The sequence below is a fragment of the Esox lucius genome, chromosome 15 (assembly GCF_011004845.1).
Source record: "Esox lucius isolate fEsoLuc1 chromosome 15, fEsoLuc1.pri, whole genome shotgun sequence".
Classification (NCBI taxonomy): domain Eukaryota; kingdom Metazoa; phylum Chordata; class Actinopteri; order Esociformes; family Esocidae; genus Esox; species Esox lucius.
In genome coordinates, this window is record NC_047583.1 from 21,022,541 (window position 1) to 21,043,611 (window position 21,071).

Consider the following 21,071-nt stretch of genomic DNA (forward strand, 5'->3'; position numbering starts at 1 on the left):
GCCTAAGAAAATCTTACTGACCATATGATACTAACGTTTCAGTTTCAAAATGCTTGCAACATGTTTGAGTCATTATCACACTGAGGATTCTGCTTCTGTGTAAATGTCAACCTTAGCACTCTGTGTGGCCGTTCGCTTGATAGCAGCCGAGTTTAACTGTCGTATTAAGGGTGATGGTTGTTCTGTTGAGTAATACGAAAAGGAAACAAACTTTTCTCCAACAGTCCTTCCCAGTGCTGATCGGTCAAAGCTACAACAGCACAGCTTCGGGGCACACTGTTTCCGACAGGAGAGTTCACAGACATAAACATTAGATTCAGATTGAATGGTAACAAACTCTGGTTGTACAGTGGTGGCATGGATCCCTTCATCATGGAAGAGGGATTTGATTTTTTTGGCCATGCCCATATAAGCAACAGGGTCTAGGCATTTGATGTGTGCGGTGGCGATAATCCTGCTCCCTGCCAGCTGCCAGATGTGTAGGTCGTGGACAGCCAAGACACCATCCAGGTTCCTCAGCTTCCAAAGCAGCCGGGTTATGTTGACCTGTTTGGGAACAGTCTGCAATAGGATGAGGGCAGATTCCTTTAGGAGAGGGAATTTGATACAATGCAAGATGGCTGCCATTATGATGGAAAGGGTGGGGTCCAGGTAGAGCACCCAGCAAGGCCCAGCGATGTGCTTGCTAGTCTGTGTACTACTACTAAACATGGTAACCAGTGATGTGTTGATATGTTGTGGGTGGTGGATAGAGTGGTCTGGGTTGTGGTTGTAACATGGGTTCACACAGATCTCCCCAGCCTGACAAGGCTGCCACACATACATGAAGATAGACCAGAACAATTACAGAGCCTAAAGTGTCACCCAGCACATGCAGGAAGACACCCTGCATTTTGAGCTGTAAAGCAGATTCATGATGGTTGTCATTCAACTCCCCCAGGAACATGTGGGATTCAAGTTTCTCCACATTTGGGATTTCTGTGGAGTACAAAATATGAAAATGACAATAATAAAAATATAACATTGGATTTAAAGCACCATTCCAAAAAGCATGACAATATACAATACTGTACATTAAGGAAAGGAAAATAAAAAAGACATTTGGTTGGCTACTACTGTAGCTTGTTTACATTTAAAGGGACAATATGTAAGACTTTTACTGCACCACTAGCATAAAAACTAGCAAAAAGGACCAGTAGACATCTCCAGTTAATGTTTTAATTTAATATTTCAAATAATCTTTTTCTACAAAACGTATCCAAGTGACTGACATACTCTCCATTTAAACTTGCTTGCCGGTCCATCAGGTTGCATTGTCTTGTAATCTCCTCATGCTCAATTTATAGACACTCGTAGGACGATCCTTCCCACCCTAAACCGTCCTGCACTAGCTGGTACTATACTGGTGTCAGTTGATAAGGGAAGATGAGGAGGAGACAAGTCATTTTATTGTTTCTACACAGTGCCTATTCAAGACTTTGAATTTGGGATAGCCTTAACCTATGAAACAAACTTTTTATCTTAAACGATTCTTAAGATAATTAAATTATGGAAATGACATTAATTAAAATAGTTTAGTTGATACATGTTTAAGAGTTTTGGATAACCTAAACATCTGAAACAAGGTTGGTTTGGTGCCTCTGTCTTCTAGAGATGATGTTAGATGTTAAGGGTATTTATGCATATTATGTTAATTAATATAGTCGTAGTTACTACACCTTATGTTGGGATAGCCTAAGCTTGTGATTAAAAAGGTTGTTTGTTCACTGTGGCTTGAAGATATATGGTTTTGGGGTTAATTAATTAATTTGGGACAGCCTAAACATGTGAAACAATGCTGGTTTTAAGAAAATTAAACGTAAACAGTAGCAACAATTAGAATACAAGCAACTCAAGTTGGAACAGACTGAACATATCAACACCAGCACTGTTTTTGCCCTAGCACTCACACACCTGATTCAAATTAAAGATTTGATGATATGTTGATTACATCCAGTGGCGTTGGACCGGGGGAAAATAGGTACTAAGCACATAGGGCACTAACATGTAGAGGGGCCCTCGAAACTGAATCTTGAATAAAGAGGGGAGCGACCCTCAGAGACTGCCTATGTACAGGGCCCAGAATTTTGTGCTATACCCCAGATTACATCAATCAAGTGTGTAAGGGGTAGGGCAACATTTAATCAGGCATGTGAGTGCTAGGGCAAAAGCGTGTACCCGTTGGGTATCCCCAGGACCAGGATTGGGAAACACTTTTGTAGGAGAACAAGTGCCAAATTTCCAACAATTTCGAACAATTTCCATGTAAGTCAATAGACAAACATTTTGCATTCTTATGAATAGGGAGCTCATTTAAATATTGTATCAAAACGACCTTTTAAACATTGCGAGTTAGTTTGGTGTCAACTGTTTAAATCGTTCAGGCTGTAGATCTGTCCGAATAAATAGTAGTTACCAAACTGGCAAGCCCACAACAGAATTCAAAGAAATAAAGCTACTTAGTAAGTAGACAAAGCAAAATCTTTGTCATATGACACTGGGAGGGGAATTGTACTGCAATAGACTGGTAAACCGGTTTAACATTAACTAATTTGTTTATCTTCTTAGTTCATTTAAATAACCAAATTTTCTTTACAAAAATGTGTTAATCTACAAAAAAGTAAATCGATTTGCAGTTTTTTTCCACAACTCTTGATGTCAACATTCATGTCTTTACTAAACTTAAGAAAATTAGTAACATCAGCTATAATGATTCCGCTACACTACAAAAGTAACGGTGATCAGCAGACAGCAGACCTTGATGTTCTTCTGCTCTGCGTTCACTTGTCTTCAGACTACAATCAATTAGGATCGGACGCATTGTGTCATCTTCACCGGATTCTTTCCCTAATAATCTCTCGGATTTATGAAGTGTGTTAATTACAATAGAACTTCCATGCGAGTGGCCCTGTCCACTGTGACCATGTCCTGCGTGTCTGTGGAAAAACAAAAGACCCAGCAAATTCACAAAAATTCCCATAGATCCAACTCCAACAACCACCTGGAGACTCTCAATCTCGTGAGGCGTTGTGAACCGCTCGATGGCTTCAACTATGATGGAAAAGCACAGGGCAGCCAGGAACACTGTGTTGACCAGAGCACCCATCACTTCGGCTCTAACCCATCCGAATGTATTTGTATTCGTTGCTTGAGTTGTCTCAGAGAAGCGCATAGCAATCAGGGCCACAACCAGAGTTATGACATCCGAGAGCATATGAAAAGAGTCTGACAACATTGACAGGGAGGCAGTCACACGGCTGACCGCAACCTCAACAATGAAAAAAGCAGAAGTCATGGACAACATGCAAAGCAGTCGAAGACGATTTTGTTCCCAAGCCATTTGAACTGCAGCAATGTAACGGTGTACAACTATGTCTCTATACATCCTAACTCGGTCTATGAGCAAGTGGCAACAAACTCGTTGACCACCAGCGAGCTCAGCAAGCACCTTGGACAGCTACCAAAACCTGCTATTGCAAAACCTGCGGTTGTAATTTACGGAGGGCGGCAAGATTCTTTTCCCGGTGCAACTCGTTGAGAAAATGTCAATCAAGTTAATGGAAAAAATATTTTAATTGAGATTACATTTGTACTGTAGACAGTGTTGTTTGCAGTGAACTAAAGCACAATGAGAGAGAAATAATCAATTCATTGTGATAAAAGCATTTCGATGACATGAAAGGTTATTTTAGAATAATTCTATAACAAATAACAGGCTACTCTGTAGAGGCGGATTGCCGTTCTTTAAAATCAGCATTCCATATCTTCACCACAAGGTGGTGGCCTAAGGCAACATGTATTATAGTATGTCTACAGTCAGTGCCAGTTTATATTCTGGGAGTTGAGATTGGTATTTTGCAGAAGCCTGATGTTGGACATATTTCATAGCCTAATCAGTCTTAACTGATTAATCATTCTATGTCTTGTCCGACATATGGAGCAGAGAATCTCCAAATGACTGATTCCACAAAGGCATATCAGACTTCCTGGTTTCTTTCAGCAGGTCTACATAAACATGTTGTACTGCTATTCAATTCCTCTATCTATCCTAATAATAAAAATCGAAAAGCTCTATTTTATAGATCAGCTGTGCTGGCAAATTCTCAGCCCCCGTCTCGTGATCCCCCTCATCTGTCAAGTAACTAACCAATAACCGGGCCGGAAGGAGGGCCTCTCTGTCATGGATCGCAAAATGGACGAATCAGATGTTTAAACTCCACATAGCAACACCAATCACAGCTGAACGGGGGCTTGGTCGTGAAGGTGTAGTAGTGGTGATTCCCCACCACCACCTCCCCTTCCCCCAATCTTGTGGACTCATTTTTGTCTTGCTTGGGAAGATGTCCAGATTTTTTTCCCAAAGCTAGATGGTGAACACAACATTGCAGCCACATAAGGCTAGCTAGATACATGTGATTCTGTAATTACAAACTATCTTAGATAGTAAGCTATGACGCTGCTGATTGACTAGCTAGCAAGTTCATTTTTTGGGGATCATTTGGAATACCATGCCATCTTCGATGGAAGGCTCTTCTAAGGAAGATGATCTGTTTACTGTAAAACATGAGCTGAAAAATGGTACGTTGTTCTGTGCTTCAACTATATTTTTAACGTGTGTTACGTAGTTAGGTACCTTATGCCAGCTTCACTCAACGTTTGCTACGTACAGTAGTACATTTGTTGATATAGCTAGTTAGTGATTAGCTAGCTACGGTAACAACCCACAATTGGAAGGTTAGTTAATGAAATGACAACCACTAACGAGTTACATTACTCTGCCACTGGGGTTTGCAAGTGCAGCCAGACAAGTCCTAAAAAGGCAGGGAAAAACTAGTTATCGTAAGCCGTACAACTTGCTAAGCTAACTTCACCGTCGTCATGCATGATTTTGGCGGCTGTTTAAAATGGCTCATTTAAACAGCCAGCATTCAAACAAGTCGACAAGTAGAAAACACCAACCAGCTAAACGCTAATTTTAAGTAGAATAATGGAGAGCCCCGGACAGACGAGGGTTTGATAATGTCTAGTTTTACTGTTAAGTAGCTAGTTAGCCACAGTATTAATGGTTAGCTAGATAACTTGACTTGAAGTCAATTCTTTGGCGTCAGTTATAAGGGTAAAATAAGGTGATCTTCCCATCATGAACTTCACTGTATTCTAATATTGTAGTTGTGCTGCAGTCATTATTGCTTGGTATGGCTGGGCATGACATAACTGGCTGTCAGGATCTAGTACCTTGAGTTGATATCTGTCATCTGTCACTTGTCAGTTTTTCAGTGTTAGAGGAAATATTTTCTTCTCAAAATGTTTGATGTGCTGGCCTTTGTTTGACAGCGTTAAACAAGTATTATTAACTATTATCCAACACCCATAACATTTTAATTATTCTTGCTTCCACTTAAATTCACTGAGCACTGAATATAGCATAAGACTGATTAGGCTAGTGATTGGCACCACACTACCAAAGCATCCATTTTATTCTTTCTCTTTCTCTCACGCGCACACACACAACTCTCTCAAATTACACAAGAGAAATGGAGGATGTGTGCGGTTAGTTTTTCCTGAAACACATGGAGTAACCCAGGACCCTTTCCATATAACCAAAAGAAGCTGCAATCACCAACTTGAAGTGCATAGAAGTCCATTGAAAAGTGTGCCTTCATTACTGTGTCACGCTATACTAGAGCGTCTGCAAAATCACTTACAAGTAATTATATGTTTTAGCTTTTTAGTTTATTATCAGACAGAGAGGCTGTGGGAATTGTATGGGAGAGAGTCTGGAACAATTGTTCTCAGTAAAACTTAGTAAAATGCAACTTCCCCCAGGCCTTTGTAGGCTACTGTCTAGTTAGAATATAACACTGCAAATAATATCAGAATAAGTTTCATCATTCAGGGGGATCTGTGAAGGCATTGAAAGTAATAGCACAGTATAGTTCTAGTTCCTACGCTTCACCTGCATTAAAGGTGCACTTGGAACACACCACTTCTCGAAAAGTGATCTCACCTTGTCTAAAGTTGACCTCCTCCACTCTCAGACATATCACCACCAATCACAGTCCCAACCGAAATTATGTTCAGGTGTCCAAAGGGTCATTTGTGGAGGTGGGTGCTTTGCTCTGGCTTTTTCAGTTCGGTAAACTCAATTGTCAATTTTATTACGTCTAACCAGTGATTGGTTTGCAAAGTGGGACTTTTCCCCTGGAAAGAAATTTCAAATAACTGATATTGTGACTTTAATTGCTCTGTTTGTTGCTGAAAATGAGTATTCTCTCTGTCAAACCTACCTGTTAAAATGTGTAAAAAAAACAAAACAAGAACTGCATATTGTTACCCTCTTCTGGGCTTCTATCCACCAACCTTTAAGTTACTGGTCAGATGCTTTAACCACAAGGCCACTCTGCCACCCTAAAGGTTTAGGGTAACGTGTTTCCCCAGATCTCTTTCTGCTACAATATTAGAGCCCGGCCGATATGGGATCTTTGTACCCGATACAGATTGGGATTTATTTTTTTTAGTGGAAATATTTACCAATACCGAATATATCTGGTGATTCTTCTATTATTATAGCTGAAATGAACAATATACCTTGTCTGCTTGGATTGTGCATAAAACCAGCCTACAAAGATATTCAAAAAGTAGATTTCTTAAATGAAATTAAATAATTAATTAAACTGAGCAATAAATGCCTCACCTATGGGTTTTACATCAGAATTTAGATATTAGCTCAAACTTGTATATTTCATATGGGCTGGTATCCAAATTGTTGCAAGAGCACATTTTTCACTAGCTGGCCATGGGTTGGGGGAAAAAAGCAATGATTGATAGGTGGTTCAGGCTCCAACATGCTACATTTTGAGAGCCATTCGCAACCACAATCGTGAAGGCATGAAAATGTTTTAAAGAGCAGCAGTGTGATTCACATTATCAACATTGTAAAAGGCCAAGTGACCCCCAACATTGAATTGTTAAAACCTCAGTATCCATAGTAAGCACATACATGCAAACATGAACATGGGCACATTAATGTGGCAAAGTATTTTCTGTGCGAAAGTGGCCTGTGAGAAGGGCTATAAGCGGTGCATTTTCAAAACAAAAATACTGAACTAAACTGCGGTTTACATCTGCATTTTTAGAGGAAAATGTCAGCATCCAATCTCAATTTGATGTAGTTTCTCTGGAGTCTAGAATCAAGAGGTATGATATGTTTTCTACTCAAATATTGTAAAATGTAATGATATATGAAGGCCATGTGATGTTACAGCTAATTTCAGGCATGAAGAAGCTACCCAAACAACCTATTAATCAGAATTCTGGCGATGTTGCATTGGTCGTAGATTGCCAAACTGTATTTATATGGATAGGCTATGTAAACATAGACACAATTTTACCAGGCGAATGGAACAGGTGCTAGAACAGGTGCTTTCAGGTCACTAATCTGGATATGAATTCCGGCTGTTGCACTGTATACAGCTACAGTTCCTAATGTTTTGCTTAAGTTAAGTTAGTACTGGACCAGGAAAACATGATAGGTGAAAAGTCCTGTTCCTGTTCAATAAAAGGGATGAAATACTGGAGAATATATTATATAAGTATTGGAAAGTACTCTTTATCCCTAGAGGTGTGTGGTATGTGGCGTTCTATCCTATTCCTCCAGTGTTGCCTTTGACTTCATGCACCTTCACCAATTATCTTTTAGTTGTGTTGGATTCTGCCTTGTTTGGCATGCATTTAAAAGTGAAGAATCTGTCTGTGTCGTACTGTTACCATGGATTTGCCCTCTATTTCCTCTAGAGAGGACAGGAGGGTGGTTACATTAATGCCAAAAATCTGTCCACAGTCCCCTTTTATCAAAGCAGTTCCAAAGCAGCACAGCCGTCCAGTGACAGGCAAGGGCTTATTAGAGCTTATCAGGCGACTGCTATGTTCAGCCTCCCTTTTCTGTCCCTTTTCTCTATCCTATCTCTCTGTCCCTTCTCTCTGTCCTATCTCTCATGTTTCCTGGCTGTGTCCGTCTTGCTGCCTCAATCTATCTGTCTGTCTGTCTTCAAATTGCAGCTGCCTATTAATGCTTTTGCCCATTGCATTAGTTATTAGTAACTGTTGTTGATCTCTGCTTTAAAAAGGGATGAATGCTTGCGTCTTTAATATTTGATGCCCCGGTTCTTGATGGGAGTTCAGCTTGGTCGGTACAGATGCCATAGCCAGCTGGAATGCACAGAAACTAGTGATCATGCAGAAAGCCAGGAATATTAAATAAAGTGTGTTGTCAAAAATAAAACTTGCGAGAATGTCTCAAAATAAATAATCGTCTGGCTGAAAATACTCTTGTTTTTGCTCAAGGGTGTTTCTGTTCTGTGTTAGATTGGAATCATTGCTCTAGGTCTGGCTACCCTGTCCTTTTGTATGTTGTTAATAGTTTTACAGTAACCTTTTAATGTTTATTTTAAGGAATGGGCTGGACTGGGGGAGAGGAAGTCAGGTTAGTGGGCTGGATTCTAACCCATTCCAACCCATGCCAACTCATGTGTTCCTTGGGCCTGTGGCTTGGTCCACTACACCCCCTTAGGCCACACGAGAACTTTTTAATGGCCGAAGTGCATTGCACGTTCTTCTCTTGTGATGTGTGGCTTCCCAGGTTACCGTTGACTCAGCACTGAGCGCTTGCTTGATCACTATAAATCTTTTGATCATGTGTTTGTACACATCTTCGACATCGTGTTGACTTTAACTGTCCGTAAACACAAGGAATTATGGCAACAGGCTGATAAGTGGATTTTGAGTGTTTGTGCCGTTTGGTTTTCGTTGCATTTTTTTTGTCGTCTTATCGCTGTCTATGCCACATGGAAATAGAACTGTCCCAGTTCCCAGTCGTTTGTAGGAGGTGGACATACGTTGAATCAGTCAGCATTTACATACCAATGCACTTTAGCCATTAAAACATGATGTTCATGTCCACCTAGCAACTCGATTGTGTTTAGAAATGAACAAGGGTCTGACTGTAAGAATGCCAAACTCGGTGAAATCTGTGAATAAACTGTGAAATTCCACTTGGCCCTTGGTGTGGCCGTTTGGCCTGGCTGTCAGGCATGGGTGTTATGCAATCTGCACCTCTTCCCTCAGAGTTGACAGGGTGGTAGACTGACTGACATGCATTGCTCTGGGGCTTGTAATCCAGCCAGCCAGTCAGCTTGTCAGTCAGCCTCGTCTTCAGAGGTGGTGACTGAGAGAGAGCAAGGATGGAGTTGATAAAAGTGTTGTGCAATAGTAATCTATTCTTTATCTTTTTAGCCTGCCTTGTGTTGCACAATGAATGAATGAATGAGTGAAAGGGAGGGAGGTAGATGTGAGACAGAGGTGTTAGAGTGTCAGTAGAGCGACTGAGATAGAGGTTGAGGGAAAGATTAAATCTGCCATTGCTGTTCTCATGGTTCAGAGGCAGAACTCTTTTGTAGTCTTTCTCTTCCTTTCTCTCTTTCTGGAGTGCAAGACGACATGATTGTGTTCACTAGCATGCTTGGAGACGTGCACTGGCATGCTTAAATCGAACAGCCTAACCTAGGCCAGCTTTCTCCCATATTACCCAAGTCTTTGCAGCTGTGTTTGCAAAGCTACTAGGCTAGCACACCTTCTACTCTTGTTTGCATAGCTTATTTGTCAGGGATTGACATTAAGGGTTGGCCCTATTACCAGGTCCAGGGGTTTGAGCAGTTTGCCGTGGGCCTGCTCCATAATTGCCCTAGTGGATTTTTTGCTGACAACATACATAGTTTTTATAATTTCAGTTGTCTGATCTTTCTGGTTCCTCCTCTGTGTGTAGCTAGAATAGAATCCTCTTTTGAGCATTTGTAGTCTTTGTGCAGAATAAGGAAATACTCATGACTTGGCCAATGGGTAAGTTAAATGGAGACATGGATTTGGTTCAGTCAGACATTCTAATTGTTTAATGAGCCCTCTCAGGCAGACATTTGATGACCAGCACTCCCCAGCTAGCTAATTCATGCTTGTGGCGAGAAGCTTCAAAGCGAAGTTAAAACTTTCTGGAGATGTATAAAATAATTATGCTGTTCACTTCTTTTGTTTATGTAGAGGTTATATCAATATAATAAATTAATAAATGCAATTTACGCTACTGGTCTGATTACTGATTGACTACAGCTACCTTTTTATACTTAATGTATTTTATAAAGACTTTTTACATCCGCAGTTGTCAAGAAGTTCTTACAAAGACGGCCAGCCTAAAACCACAAGAAACAACAGGATATTGAAGCACAGTGGCTAAAAATATTTTTTTCACAAGTCTTTTAGTGTTGTGCCCGTTGTGTCCTGACTAGAGGGCAACATTATGCAACACATTGGAAATCCTGTGTAAGTACTTAATGTTAGTTTAAACTTTGTAGCAAATGTTAATTATGCCTTATTTTGTGGCATTCTATTTTCTATGGGTCCACGAAGTATACAAATATACACAGGTGGAAAGTGCCATTGTCTGTAATTGCGTATGTGGATTTCAATCATTGCCTCTGGCCTTCCACTATACCAGATAGGTTTGTTTTACAGTAATACTTGCATAGCAGCTTTTTCAAAGCCAAATGCATCTCGTTTCCTATTTATAATATGTCTGGCTGATTTAAATAGTTTTGTCAGACAGGGATGTTTGGCAACAGACTAAATTCTTTTGATTGAGCTATGTAGGGTGTCCTCGTCACTAAACCAATATTATGGCTTTATGTTCTATTAATCCACCGACTTTCCAGAAACCAAATAATTTCTGTGTTCCAGGGACGTCATCAGACTTTCAAATGTAGATTGTTCTCGGCTGCTGTTTTACCCTGCAATATTCAAACTAGGCTTGCACTGTTGAAACAATGCCAGTTGGCGGACGTTGTGCACGTTTCATTGACACCATCCCTGCTGCATTAATGTCAGCTCTTCGAATTCTGCGGGATCACAAAAAAAACGGCCTCTGTGCAATCAGCCTTAATAATGGATGCGTTAATGCCAGCAGCAGTAGAATGAAAGATGTTAACCTAACCTGTTTGGCAAATCAATGTCTATAGCTTTACTTTTAGCGGTAGTCATTTTTTAGATTGTAATATAATTTGGATATAAATATACATTTGACAGCCTTGGTTGGAACCCAAGAAGACACCTAAAAATATCAGCATATACTGTCTCTAAATGCCTAGCCTGCTGTAAATGCTGCTTTTGTTTCTGTAATGACTGAAATCCTGACATCATGTCAGAGCTTTTTTCACCTTTCAATACATTTTTTTAACCAAAACCAAGTTAAAAATCATTTCTTATTTTACAGGTTTTCATTGGCTGTTTTAAAGAATAAATAAACTGTAATCCATTCATCTTGGCAAATTGGACTACTTTCAGATTGGAATCATCTTCACTCCACCAAAACGAAACATATAAAATCTTGGTCACATACTTAGTGAGAATTGCTCCTTTGCCAAGGTAATCCATCTAACCTATCTGACAGGTGACTTCAAGAAGCTGATTAAACAGCATGGTCATTACAAAGGTGCAGAGGACAATAAAAGGCCACCTATATGCAGTTTTGTCACATAACACAATGCCACAGTTGTCATGTTTTTAGGTGGCGTCTAATTAGCACGTAAACTGCAGGAATGTCTGCCAGAGTTGTTGCCAAGTAATTGCATTTCTCTACCAAAAGAGACCACCAACATTTAGACCATTTCTTTCAACCTCCCTCAGAATCACTGCCCACTGACGGGTTACCATACCAGCCTTCACCTGGGGATGGTTGGACATGCCAGCCACCCAGAGAGCTGATGAACCTGTGGGTTTGCTCAACCCAATAATACTTAGGGAATCTTATATTCGTACATGTTGTCTTCACCAAGGTCTTGACCTCACTGCAGTTTGGTGTCGTAACGAATTTCAGTGGTCAAATACTCATGAAATATCCATCGATTTGGGAGAGTTTATTTAAAATGTCCTTGTAAAAACTGTCTGCGTCTCAGTAAAACCTTTGACATTGTAACATTTTGTAATTTCAAGTTGGCAACAATCTCGTTTAATGTCGATCCCCGTGCTCCTCTGTCATGAATTACATGCACTACGCCCACTTTGGCCACACATACTAATGCACACATGACTGAAATCATCTGCTTATGTTATTAGTATATTATATTTATTGGCTTAGCTGCACTTGGCAGCGCCTCTTTCTGTTTCAGAGTTACTTCGGATAGATTCCTGAGTTGTAACAGTAAAAAAAAGCTGTTTTCTGCTTATTCATAAATATAATGGGCAAATGACATTCTTGTGCCGTAGGGTTTTGCTGAAGCATAGATTTGAATTTGGCGCAGTACTCTTTCAGCAAAAACTGCACTCTATCTTTCCCGCTATTTCTATCAAAGCATGAATGCCAGAAAATATACCTCATAGATTAAACCTAATAAAAATATAGACAGTCTACGTAACATTCAAATGAAAGAAGGAGCTTTTATTTGCATTTTTCTCCATGCTTAAAAACGTGTTTGTCACTGACCCAGCTACTAGGGTATACATGATTTATTCGTAAGTCCCAAAATAGATGCATGGCAATTAAGGATTCTTAATTGGTTTCTGGTGGTGCGTGACATTGCCACGATGCCGATGTTACCACTGTTTCCAGTGTAGCTGAAGTGTGATTTGTGTTCCTAGGGGTGAGGTGGTTTGTTTGTTTGTAAGGATTTCTGTAAGTCACTGTCATCTGTTTTGTTGTTTTCACAGCCAACCTGACTGGCCATGTTGAAAGGGTGGGCATGGAGAACTTCGAGCTGCTGAAGGTGCTGGGTACTGGTGGTAAGGGACCGTTTTAACGCCCCCAAATGGCCCCAGAGCCTGTACCTTGGATATTACATGTGTTTTTGGGTAGCTCCAAGTCCTATGGTCTGCCCTGAGGCCAGGTTGAATACCCATTCAAACCCAGGGAATTTCTCTTCCATTACTACTGGCTACTGAAGTTTTACTGTTAATCTTTCTAAAATGCTAAATATGGTATACTCTTAATTTCCATTAATAGGTATTTTGGTAAAGTAGCAGAAAAACAACAATCCCACCTGTTTGGAAAAAATGACCAGAACTGGCGAATAAATTGTCACTTAGATGCATTATTCTCAACAGTCAACATGGAGGTGTTTCCATTCAACTTTCATCTTTTTCTACTTTTCTTCCCTCCCCCACCCGTATCAGCCTATGGCAAGGTGTTCCTGGTGCGTAAAGTGAGTGGTCACGATGCAGGGAAACTGTATGCCATGAAGGTGCTGAAGAAGGCCACAATAGTACAGAAGGCCAAGACAGCAGAACACACACGCACAGAGAGACAGGTTCTGGAGCACATCAGGCAGTCGCCGTTCCTCGTCACCCTCCACTATGCCTTCCAGACAGACACCAAGCTGCACCTCATACTGGGTCTGGATATCTGGCTTTAACTTTCTCTCTCTTTTTTTGTAATTTTTCTTTCTGTTTCTCTTGATGCTTTTGTTCAATTCCTTATTCTCTCTCTTACTTCCTTGCCCTCTCTTCATGGAAAGCTATTTTTAAATGAAGACTTGAATGCAAGGCAACTGTAAACATGTCATCCCCCACAAATGGTTTAGCAAATTGACATTGCGTGTGACTAATGGATTTCAGTTAATTACTATAGTGCAGCCCTTGGGCCAATCAGTGTCATTTTGTAAATGCCAGCTCTTTATGGCAAGCAGCATCATTCACCCATGTTTATTATAAATTGGGGCAGTGGTGTCTGAGATTTTGCGTGGTTTAAATAAGTCTCAGATGCAACAAATTGGATCACACTATCAAACAAATCAAGATAGGGATATAAATGTGTTTATTATAGCTCCACTGTCTGGTTATGAATATTTTGTGTTTTGACAGTGTTTGCGATGTGTGTGCCAAATTTTGTTACAAGGTATACCAGGGATGATCACTGACTGATGTTTCCGTGCCAGACCGTGTCCATGCACATTGGTACTATTGACGAATGCACATGTTATTTTTTTACAAAACTAAGAGAGATTTTGTTGAGACCTCTGTCTTTAGATGATGCCTTTCATGTTTAGTGCAGGTCTTTTATTCAGTCCCAGAGGATTTCTGTTTGAAATGTCGATCGGAAAGTTACAAATGGTTGAAAATGTATCATGGCTGACCTATTGGGTACCTGAGAAAAAGTGCTGCTTGTGAGGGGAGGGGCCTATGTTCCAACTTGTATGACTTTAGGTCATGTGCAGGGGTGGGGGTCACCTTGCAAAGTCTGCATTTCTAAAAGCTTGTAATAGCCCTGCCATCTGTCCTATCAGTGTAAACGGAATCACTGTGCCCTCACAGATTTCAGAGGGGGGACAATGAAGTAGATGAACTATGAATATCAAGTACCATAATGACAGATTGTTACAGAATAAATTAAACCTCTTTTAGGGAGACTTTTGAATTCTGAAATTATACCACCTATCTTGACATAAACAACAACCTTATGTGTGCATACTGTACCTGCTTCATTATTCTGACAGATTATGTGAATGGTGGGGAGCTTTTCACACACCTGGTGCAGAGGGTTCGCTTCACAGAACAGGAGGTGGCTCTGTACAGTGGAGAGATAGTTCTGGCCCTGGAGCACCTACACCAGGTTAGTTATCTGTACACCTCTTGACACCTCTGTCCTCAGCTTGATTTAGGTGTAGCAAAGGGTGCAGTTTACTGGAAATCATTCAACGTTGTCTTGTCTCAGTTGAGGTTTTAAGGTAAAGCATAGGCTGAGCATTTTCCTGGACTAAAAAGCTATTTAGGAAACAATGAGGCAGAGACAGTAAGGCATCATCACATTCAAAATATGTCTTCCTTTTACACAGTAAGTCACGCGGATCCACTGCTATGAGCACTGTTTATGAATTAAATTGCACCGGGATTACTTTTATGAAAGTTACTGGGAACCCCAACCCTTTGAGCTATAAAGTTACGTAGAATGGTTATTCATTGAGGGACATGGGTGTTTTTGTTCAAAGTAGTCTTATAAAAACAGTCAAGGCCGAACACTTGAGGCTACAAAATAATAGATTCAGTTGATTCTCTAGAACTTGCAAGTGTTTGTGGTTTTGCTCTATGATGCAAACACACACATCCATCTAAAGATAAGCCTGGCAGTGTAGCTGTTAAAATGGTGAAGTGCATGTGGGAGCTAATCAAGATGCTGAATAATTCATAGGTAGTGGTCTAAATGGAAAAAAAAAATCCAGCGTTTTATTTCTCTCAGATATAGCTTAAGTAGGGCTGCACGATTTGGATAAAATATTGGATCATAATTTCTTTGACAAATATTGCGATTACGGTTATTTTCAAACATGGGTGTAAACGGCGTAGATAATCTCACCTTAAAATAGAGATCATAGCCTACATAATGTGCTGTTTAACTGAATAAAAATCCAGTTAAAGTTCAGTGTTTTCTGTTCTACACTTACTATCAATCTGAAGGTGCAGCCTGTGTCCAACCACTCGTTGAACTGCTCATTTAATGCACTGGCGTTTGTGCCGTTACCGTAGCTGGTTAGGCACCATTTCTCAACCCCTGAGGTATATTGTCTCCCATATTAAGTGGCCTATGTTTGTAGGCACCGACGCTGAAGGCAAAACCAGTTATTACCATGCTGTGGTATAAGTGGGACCTGAGCTGGACTTGGGATAAAATATGTGCTGGAACTGACAAATCGCACATGAGACTGTGTTCCTCAAAATGTGTTAATTAAAAAGGAACCAGAATGCTGTTTGACTAAAATGTCTTAGCTAGCAGTAGCAGTGTTAACTCAAACCATCAGGGATTTAAACAAAATGAGTCCAGATTAGAGGTGTCGTGATATGCCTGTATTAACGATAACTGTGATATTATATATTTTTTTATATTGATATCATGTTAATAATACACATGATATCGTATTCACTAGGCGAAAATAGCTGATTCATGTCACGTATAAAGAGACTGCATGGGCTTAAACTACGAGGCTGGACCTACACCCTGGCGTTTGAATGAACCCATTTACCCAACCAGAACTCCCGGTACTGACTCGCAAAACATGCCGTTTTTGTCGTGTATTCACTTGAATTTGAACAATGTGGGCCCATGGCCTCGAGTAAAGCTCATCTTATTCACCTTTTTTTGGAGCTGAAAATCGCAGAGGTTGGCGATTTGGGTATAGGCCATGTCAGTATCGCAATTTCGGTTATCATTTGATTTATTATGCAGCCCTAGGTATAGGACAGAGGGGGGAAATTATAAAGATAGATTTTTTTGAAGTTTCGATTCAAAGACCAATATCATAGTAATTTAAAATCTAGTTTATTCAAACATTTTGATAACTATGTAGGTCCTAATACTCAAAATAAAGAACAAAGACCTGTGAGATTTTTAATTGATATTCTCCATGCTTTTTAGTCCAGAGCTATGCCTAACCTATGTCTGGGAACCTGGCCTTAAAGAGCCACACCAGTCACATGATCATCCATCTGAAATCTCTTTCCGGAGACAAGGTGAGGTCACTTTTAGACAAGGTCATATCACCTTAGAACAGTGTTTTTTGGGAGTTTCATTAGAGTGATAATGCACCTGGAGTTCACCTTTAAAATTCTTCCTGGGTCGTTTGCTGGCTGAACAGTGTGATTTTGGAGTTTCGATGGGGTGATCATGCTACTGGAGTGCACCTTTAAAATTCTTCCTGGATCATTTGCTGGCTGCTGATTCCACATTGTTGTAGTAGAGAAGCATTGCTAATTCTCAATGTTTTTCAGCTCGGGATAGTCTACAGAGACCTGAAGCTAGAAAATATCCTCATGGACTCCTGTGGTCACATAGTGCTCACAGACTTTGGCCTCAGCAAGGAGTTTGATGAGGTATGCATGCGTTACAGATAAACACATTTCATGTCCAGTTTCAACTATGAAGACCTCCCTTCCTTTTTGAAATTCTGACAATATGGGCTTTGATTGGTAGATGGGTAATAATAAGAACTTGTAGTGTTTCTTTAAGCATGGTGAATTATGTATTAAAACCACCCAGACAAAAGAAACAATCCCTCTAAAATTAGCAGCAGGACAGTAATGACACAGCTCTTGGTTGGTGATTGATAAAAGGGCAACAATTGTTGAGCTCATGTGTTGCTATGGTAGAACTTCAGGATCTACCAAGTTGTGGTGACCTACAATAACTATTAATGTAATACTGAAAAAGAGATGTCAAATTTGGACAAATCCAAAATAACCCATTACATAGTGATTGTCTCTTTATGTTTGAGTGCTGCATTATGGTATGGGTATGCTTGATATTGGCAATGTCTGGGGAGTATTTAAGATGAAAGAAATGGTTGTAGATAAGCCCAGACAATATCCTAGAAGAAAGCCTGTTAATTTAGTTTTACACCAGAGTTACTTACCAAGAACTCAGTTATAATACTCATTTAGAGAATGATTCATTATTAGTCTGCTGCCAGATGTGTGTCTAACATATTGACTTAGGGCTGTGAAAACGTATCTAATCAAAGACTCACAGTTTTGTTTTTAATTGATATAATAAACGCACAAGATCAATCCCACTTCATTACCCAAAACAAATTGTGAATATTTTTTTCCAGAGGTGAATACTTATGCAATCCTTTTTATACTTACCACTGGTGACCCGCCCCACCTAAAGTTGACAGAGGAATATGAGCAACTCCTGCAACCTGAAACGTTTGCCCTCCCCTAACCCACCTTCCCCATTGGAATAATGTCTGTCATTGTAAGGTGCCTAGGTCGCTACCTTTTATAGTTTCAAACATGTTTGTAAAAATGTCCACAAAAGACCCAGGGCGGATGCTTTTTTTCTAGGAATGGATACGTGGTTATGCTACTCAGGACTAGGCCAGGCAGTCTATGCATCAGGTGCGTCTCTCTGTCCGGATGTTTGAGGCAGTGGTTCTATTTTATGCCCATGCCACTTGAGAAGATTTTAACGTGCAGCCAGTGGTTATGCTGTCTGTGACACTTCCCCATAAAGTGGACTACTTTTGTACAGAGCCCATTTGACTAGTCAAATGTAATAAGCTATAAAGAATATGGTACCATTTTATATGCAGCCATTCTGAATGAGGGTTTTGTCCACATTCATTCTGTATGGTCATTCTCTACTGTATACAGTCCCTGTGTGTGGATCAATATTACAGAATAAATGTCTGTGTGTAATGTGTTTGTACAGTAGGTCATGTTTAGTACCGTTGGTAGAGGATGGCTTTTCAGTTCTGTGGTGCTTAATCTCTTCTCCTTAACAACAATTCTCTTTTCTTCCTGAAGCGCCAAGCCTTTCAAGCATCACGTTCTGTCAATCATAGGGGGTTTGAAAATGTTAGTGATTAGAAACGAGGGTAAAACCTCAGGCTAACTACTGGAACAAGTTCCTTTTGGGTTGTTGTTTGAAGCTGGGACTTTTGTCTTGATTCCTCCTACTTTCCTGTTGTTACCCAGTTATTTCAGCACTGTACTTCAAATATCCTGTATTTTACCTGTTACTTAATATGTAGTTTCACCACAATTTCAGTGTTACTTTGGGGCCATGGCAAAGCTCTCTTCTTACCATGCAATTTACCAGTACTTTCTTCCCTTTTTTTCCCCTTCACCATTGTTTCAGTTTAACTTCCTGTGTTGTTTCAGTGGAACCACCATGCTTTCCTACTTCACTGTTTCCTGGAACTGTATTGGAAGTATTAAGCCCTGTAACAAAAAACTCATGTCGTTTCTTTGGCTCCTATTATTTCCCAGGCAGAGAGGGCTTACTCTATCTGTGGCACCATAGAGTACATGGCTCCAGAGATCGTAGAGGGAGGAGCGGCTGGCCATGACATGGTAATTTATTACCCTCAATGGGCTTGTTATTACCACTGTTTGACAAAGCCAAATGCGCAAGCTGAACAGGTAATTTCAAGTCTAGCTTGCTAATAACTGGGTGTAGTCTTCCGTGTGCCACTGAAAACCGCCTCAGGTGTTTTTGGTGCCGTCCCAAGCTGCATACTTAAGACAACATGCTACCATTAAGGCAGCTTGGAATACCGTCTTTGTCACACGGTACGTGCATGGGCTGTATGTGAATGCAGCAGTATACATGGGCTGTACTGTATACACCAATTAGCCATAACATTATGACCACCTGCCTAATATTGTGTAGGTCCTCATTTTGCTGCCAAAACAGCCCTGACCCTGTGAATGTATACAGCTCTGGAAAAAAGAGACCACTGCACCTTTTTCTTTCCTTTCTAAAAAAAAGGAAAACCACACTCAAAACCTCCCTTTTTGACATTTTTGGAAAGGAAAGAAGGTGTAGTGGTCTCTTAATTTTTTCCCGGAGCTGTATGTATGTAGCTGTGTACATGGGCTGTACTTAATAATCCCAAACGTTGATTATCTGGGGGGTATCTGACTGTATTCCAGGCAGTAGACTGGTGGAGCCTCGGGGTGTTGATGTACGAACTTATGACGGGTGGTTCACCATTCACCGTCGATGGAGACCAGAACTCCCACACAGATATCGCCAAGTAAGCATCGTTGCATAACCCAACCTGTACCGCCAGGCCTGTAACTGGTCTCGCTCCCAACATCCATCATTTGTGCGTAAAATGCAACAAAAAAAAACTGATTGATGTGCAAATCATTCGTCCCTATATTTAATAGAAAATTGTGAAAAGACAACATTTCAAATGTCGAAACTGTGAAATGTTATTGTTTATGGTGAAATGCCATCCAATCCCCCATACCGTCATGGATGCTGGCTTTTGAACTGTGCTCTGATAAGAACGGTCCCTCTCCTCTTTAGCCCAGAGGACGCGGCATCCATGATTCCCAAAACTAATTTTACATTTTGATTTGTCAGACCACAGGACAGTTTTCCACTTTGCCTCAGTCCATCTTAAATTAGCTCGGGCCCAGAGAAGGCGTTGACTGTTCTGGATCTTGTTTATATCTGGTTTCTTTTTTGCATGGTAGAGTTTTAACTTGATGTACTGTGTTCACAGAAAATGTTTTGAGCCCATCATGTCTGTTTTTAATGCAGTGGCATCTAAGGGCCCGTAGATCATAGCCATCCACTATTGGTTTTCGGCCTTGTCCCTTGCATACAGAGGTTTCTCCAGATTCTCTGAATCTTATGATGATGTTATTTTCAGCTATAACATTTGATATGTTGTCTTTGTACTATTTTCTCTTGAATATAGGGTTTAAATTATTTGCACATCAATGCATTCTGGTTTTATTTGCATTTTACACAGCTTCCCAACTTTTTTGGGAAAAAGGTTGTACATTTTAATTGGCCTGATATATGTATTACTGCAATAACATGAATTAAAATCGCGTAATCCTATTAAACTCTGACCTCTGTCACCTTTCAGGAGGATCTCTAAGAAGGATCCCCCATTCCCAAAAGACATGGGCTCTCTCGCCAAAGACCTAATCCAGCGCCTGCTCATCAAAGACCCAAAGAAGAGACTGGGCTCTGGGCCTGATGGAGCTGACAATGTCAAGAAACATCCATTCTACCAGGTAGCAGAGAGATTATGCTGTGTAAACTGGAGGGAATGTCCTGAATCTGTCCAGTAGCTCCTCTACAGCACAGACAGATCTGGGACCAGGGTATCACCTAACTGCAGTACAGCTGAAACCGATGTCAGACCAGGCTATAACCAACACCTATTCAGGACAACTGATATTGGACTAGGCTTACTCCTGTAAATATAAATGTTTTTGATTGCATTTCCTCCCCTTTCAGAAGCTCAACTGGGAGGACCTGGCAGCCAAGAGGGTGCCTGCCCCGTTCAAGCCGGTGATCAGGGATGAGCTGGATGTCAGCAACTTTGCGGAGGAGTTCACAGAGATGGACCCGACCTACTCCCCTGCCGCTCTTCCTCAGAACTGTGACCGCATCTTTCAGGTGGGACAGAGGGGGTTTGAGGAAGATCCTTCTACCTGTTTGACAATGCATCTGTCAGGTGGGACAGAGGGGGTTTGAG

General features: G+C 40.6%; 2 protein-coding genes across 3 annotated transcripts in view; one reads left to right on the top strand and one right to left on the bottom strand.

Moving 5' to 3' along the window:
- Positions 1-75: 75 nt before the first annotated feature.
- slc30a1b (solute carrier family 30 member 1b) lies at positions 76-3,379 on the bottom strand. The gene is given in 3 exon segments (XM_034297439.1): positions 76-832; positions 834-978; positions 2,797-3,379. Coding segments are annotated over 3 exon segments (1,485 nt in total).
- Positions 3,380-4,352: 973 nt separating this feature from the next.
- The window catches only part of rps6ka5 (ribosomal protein S6 kinase, polypeptide 5), a 37,871-nt gene continuing 21,152 nt past the window's right edge, over positions 4,353-21,071 (top strand). The window contains exons 1-9 of one of the 2 annotated variants that reach the window (XM_010898622.4): positions 4,353-4,617; positions 12,787-12,858; positions 13,249-13,467; positions 14,568-14,683; positions 16,834-16,935; positions 18,835-18,918; positions 19,501-19,604; positions 20,454-20,604; positions 20,831-20,992. In XM_010898622.4, coding sequence (XP_010896924.2) covers positions 4,548-4,617; positions 12,787-12,858; positions 13,249-13,467; positions 14,568-14,683; positions 16,834-16,935; positions 18,835-18,918; positions 19,501-19,604; positions 20,454-20,604; positions 20,831-20,992 — 1,080 coding nt within the window. In that variant the 5' untranslated portion in view covers positions 4,353-4,547. The remainder of the gene's footprint in view (positions 4,618-12,786; positions 12,859-13,248; positions 13,468-14,567; positions 14,684-16,833; positions 16,936-18,834; positions 18,919-19,500; positions 19,605-20,453; positions 20,605-20,830; positions 20,993-21,071) is intronic. The other variant, XM_020054324.2, reaches the window with a different exon arrangement.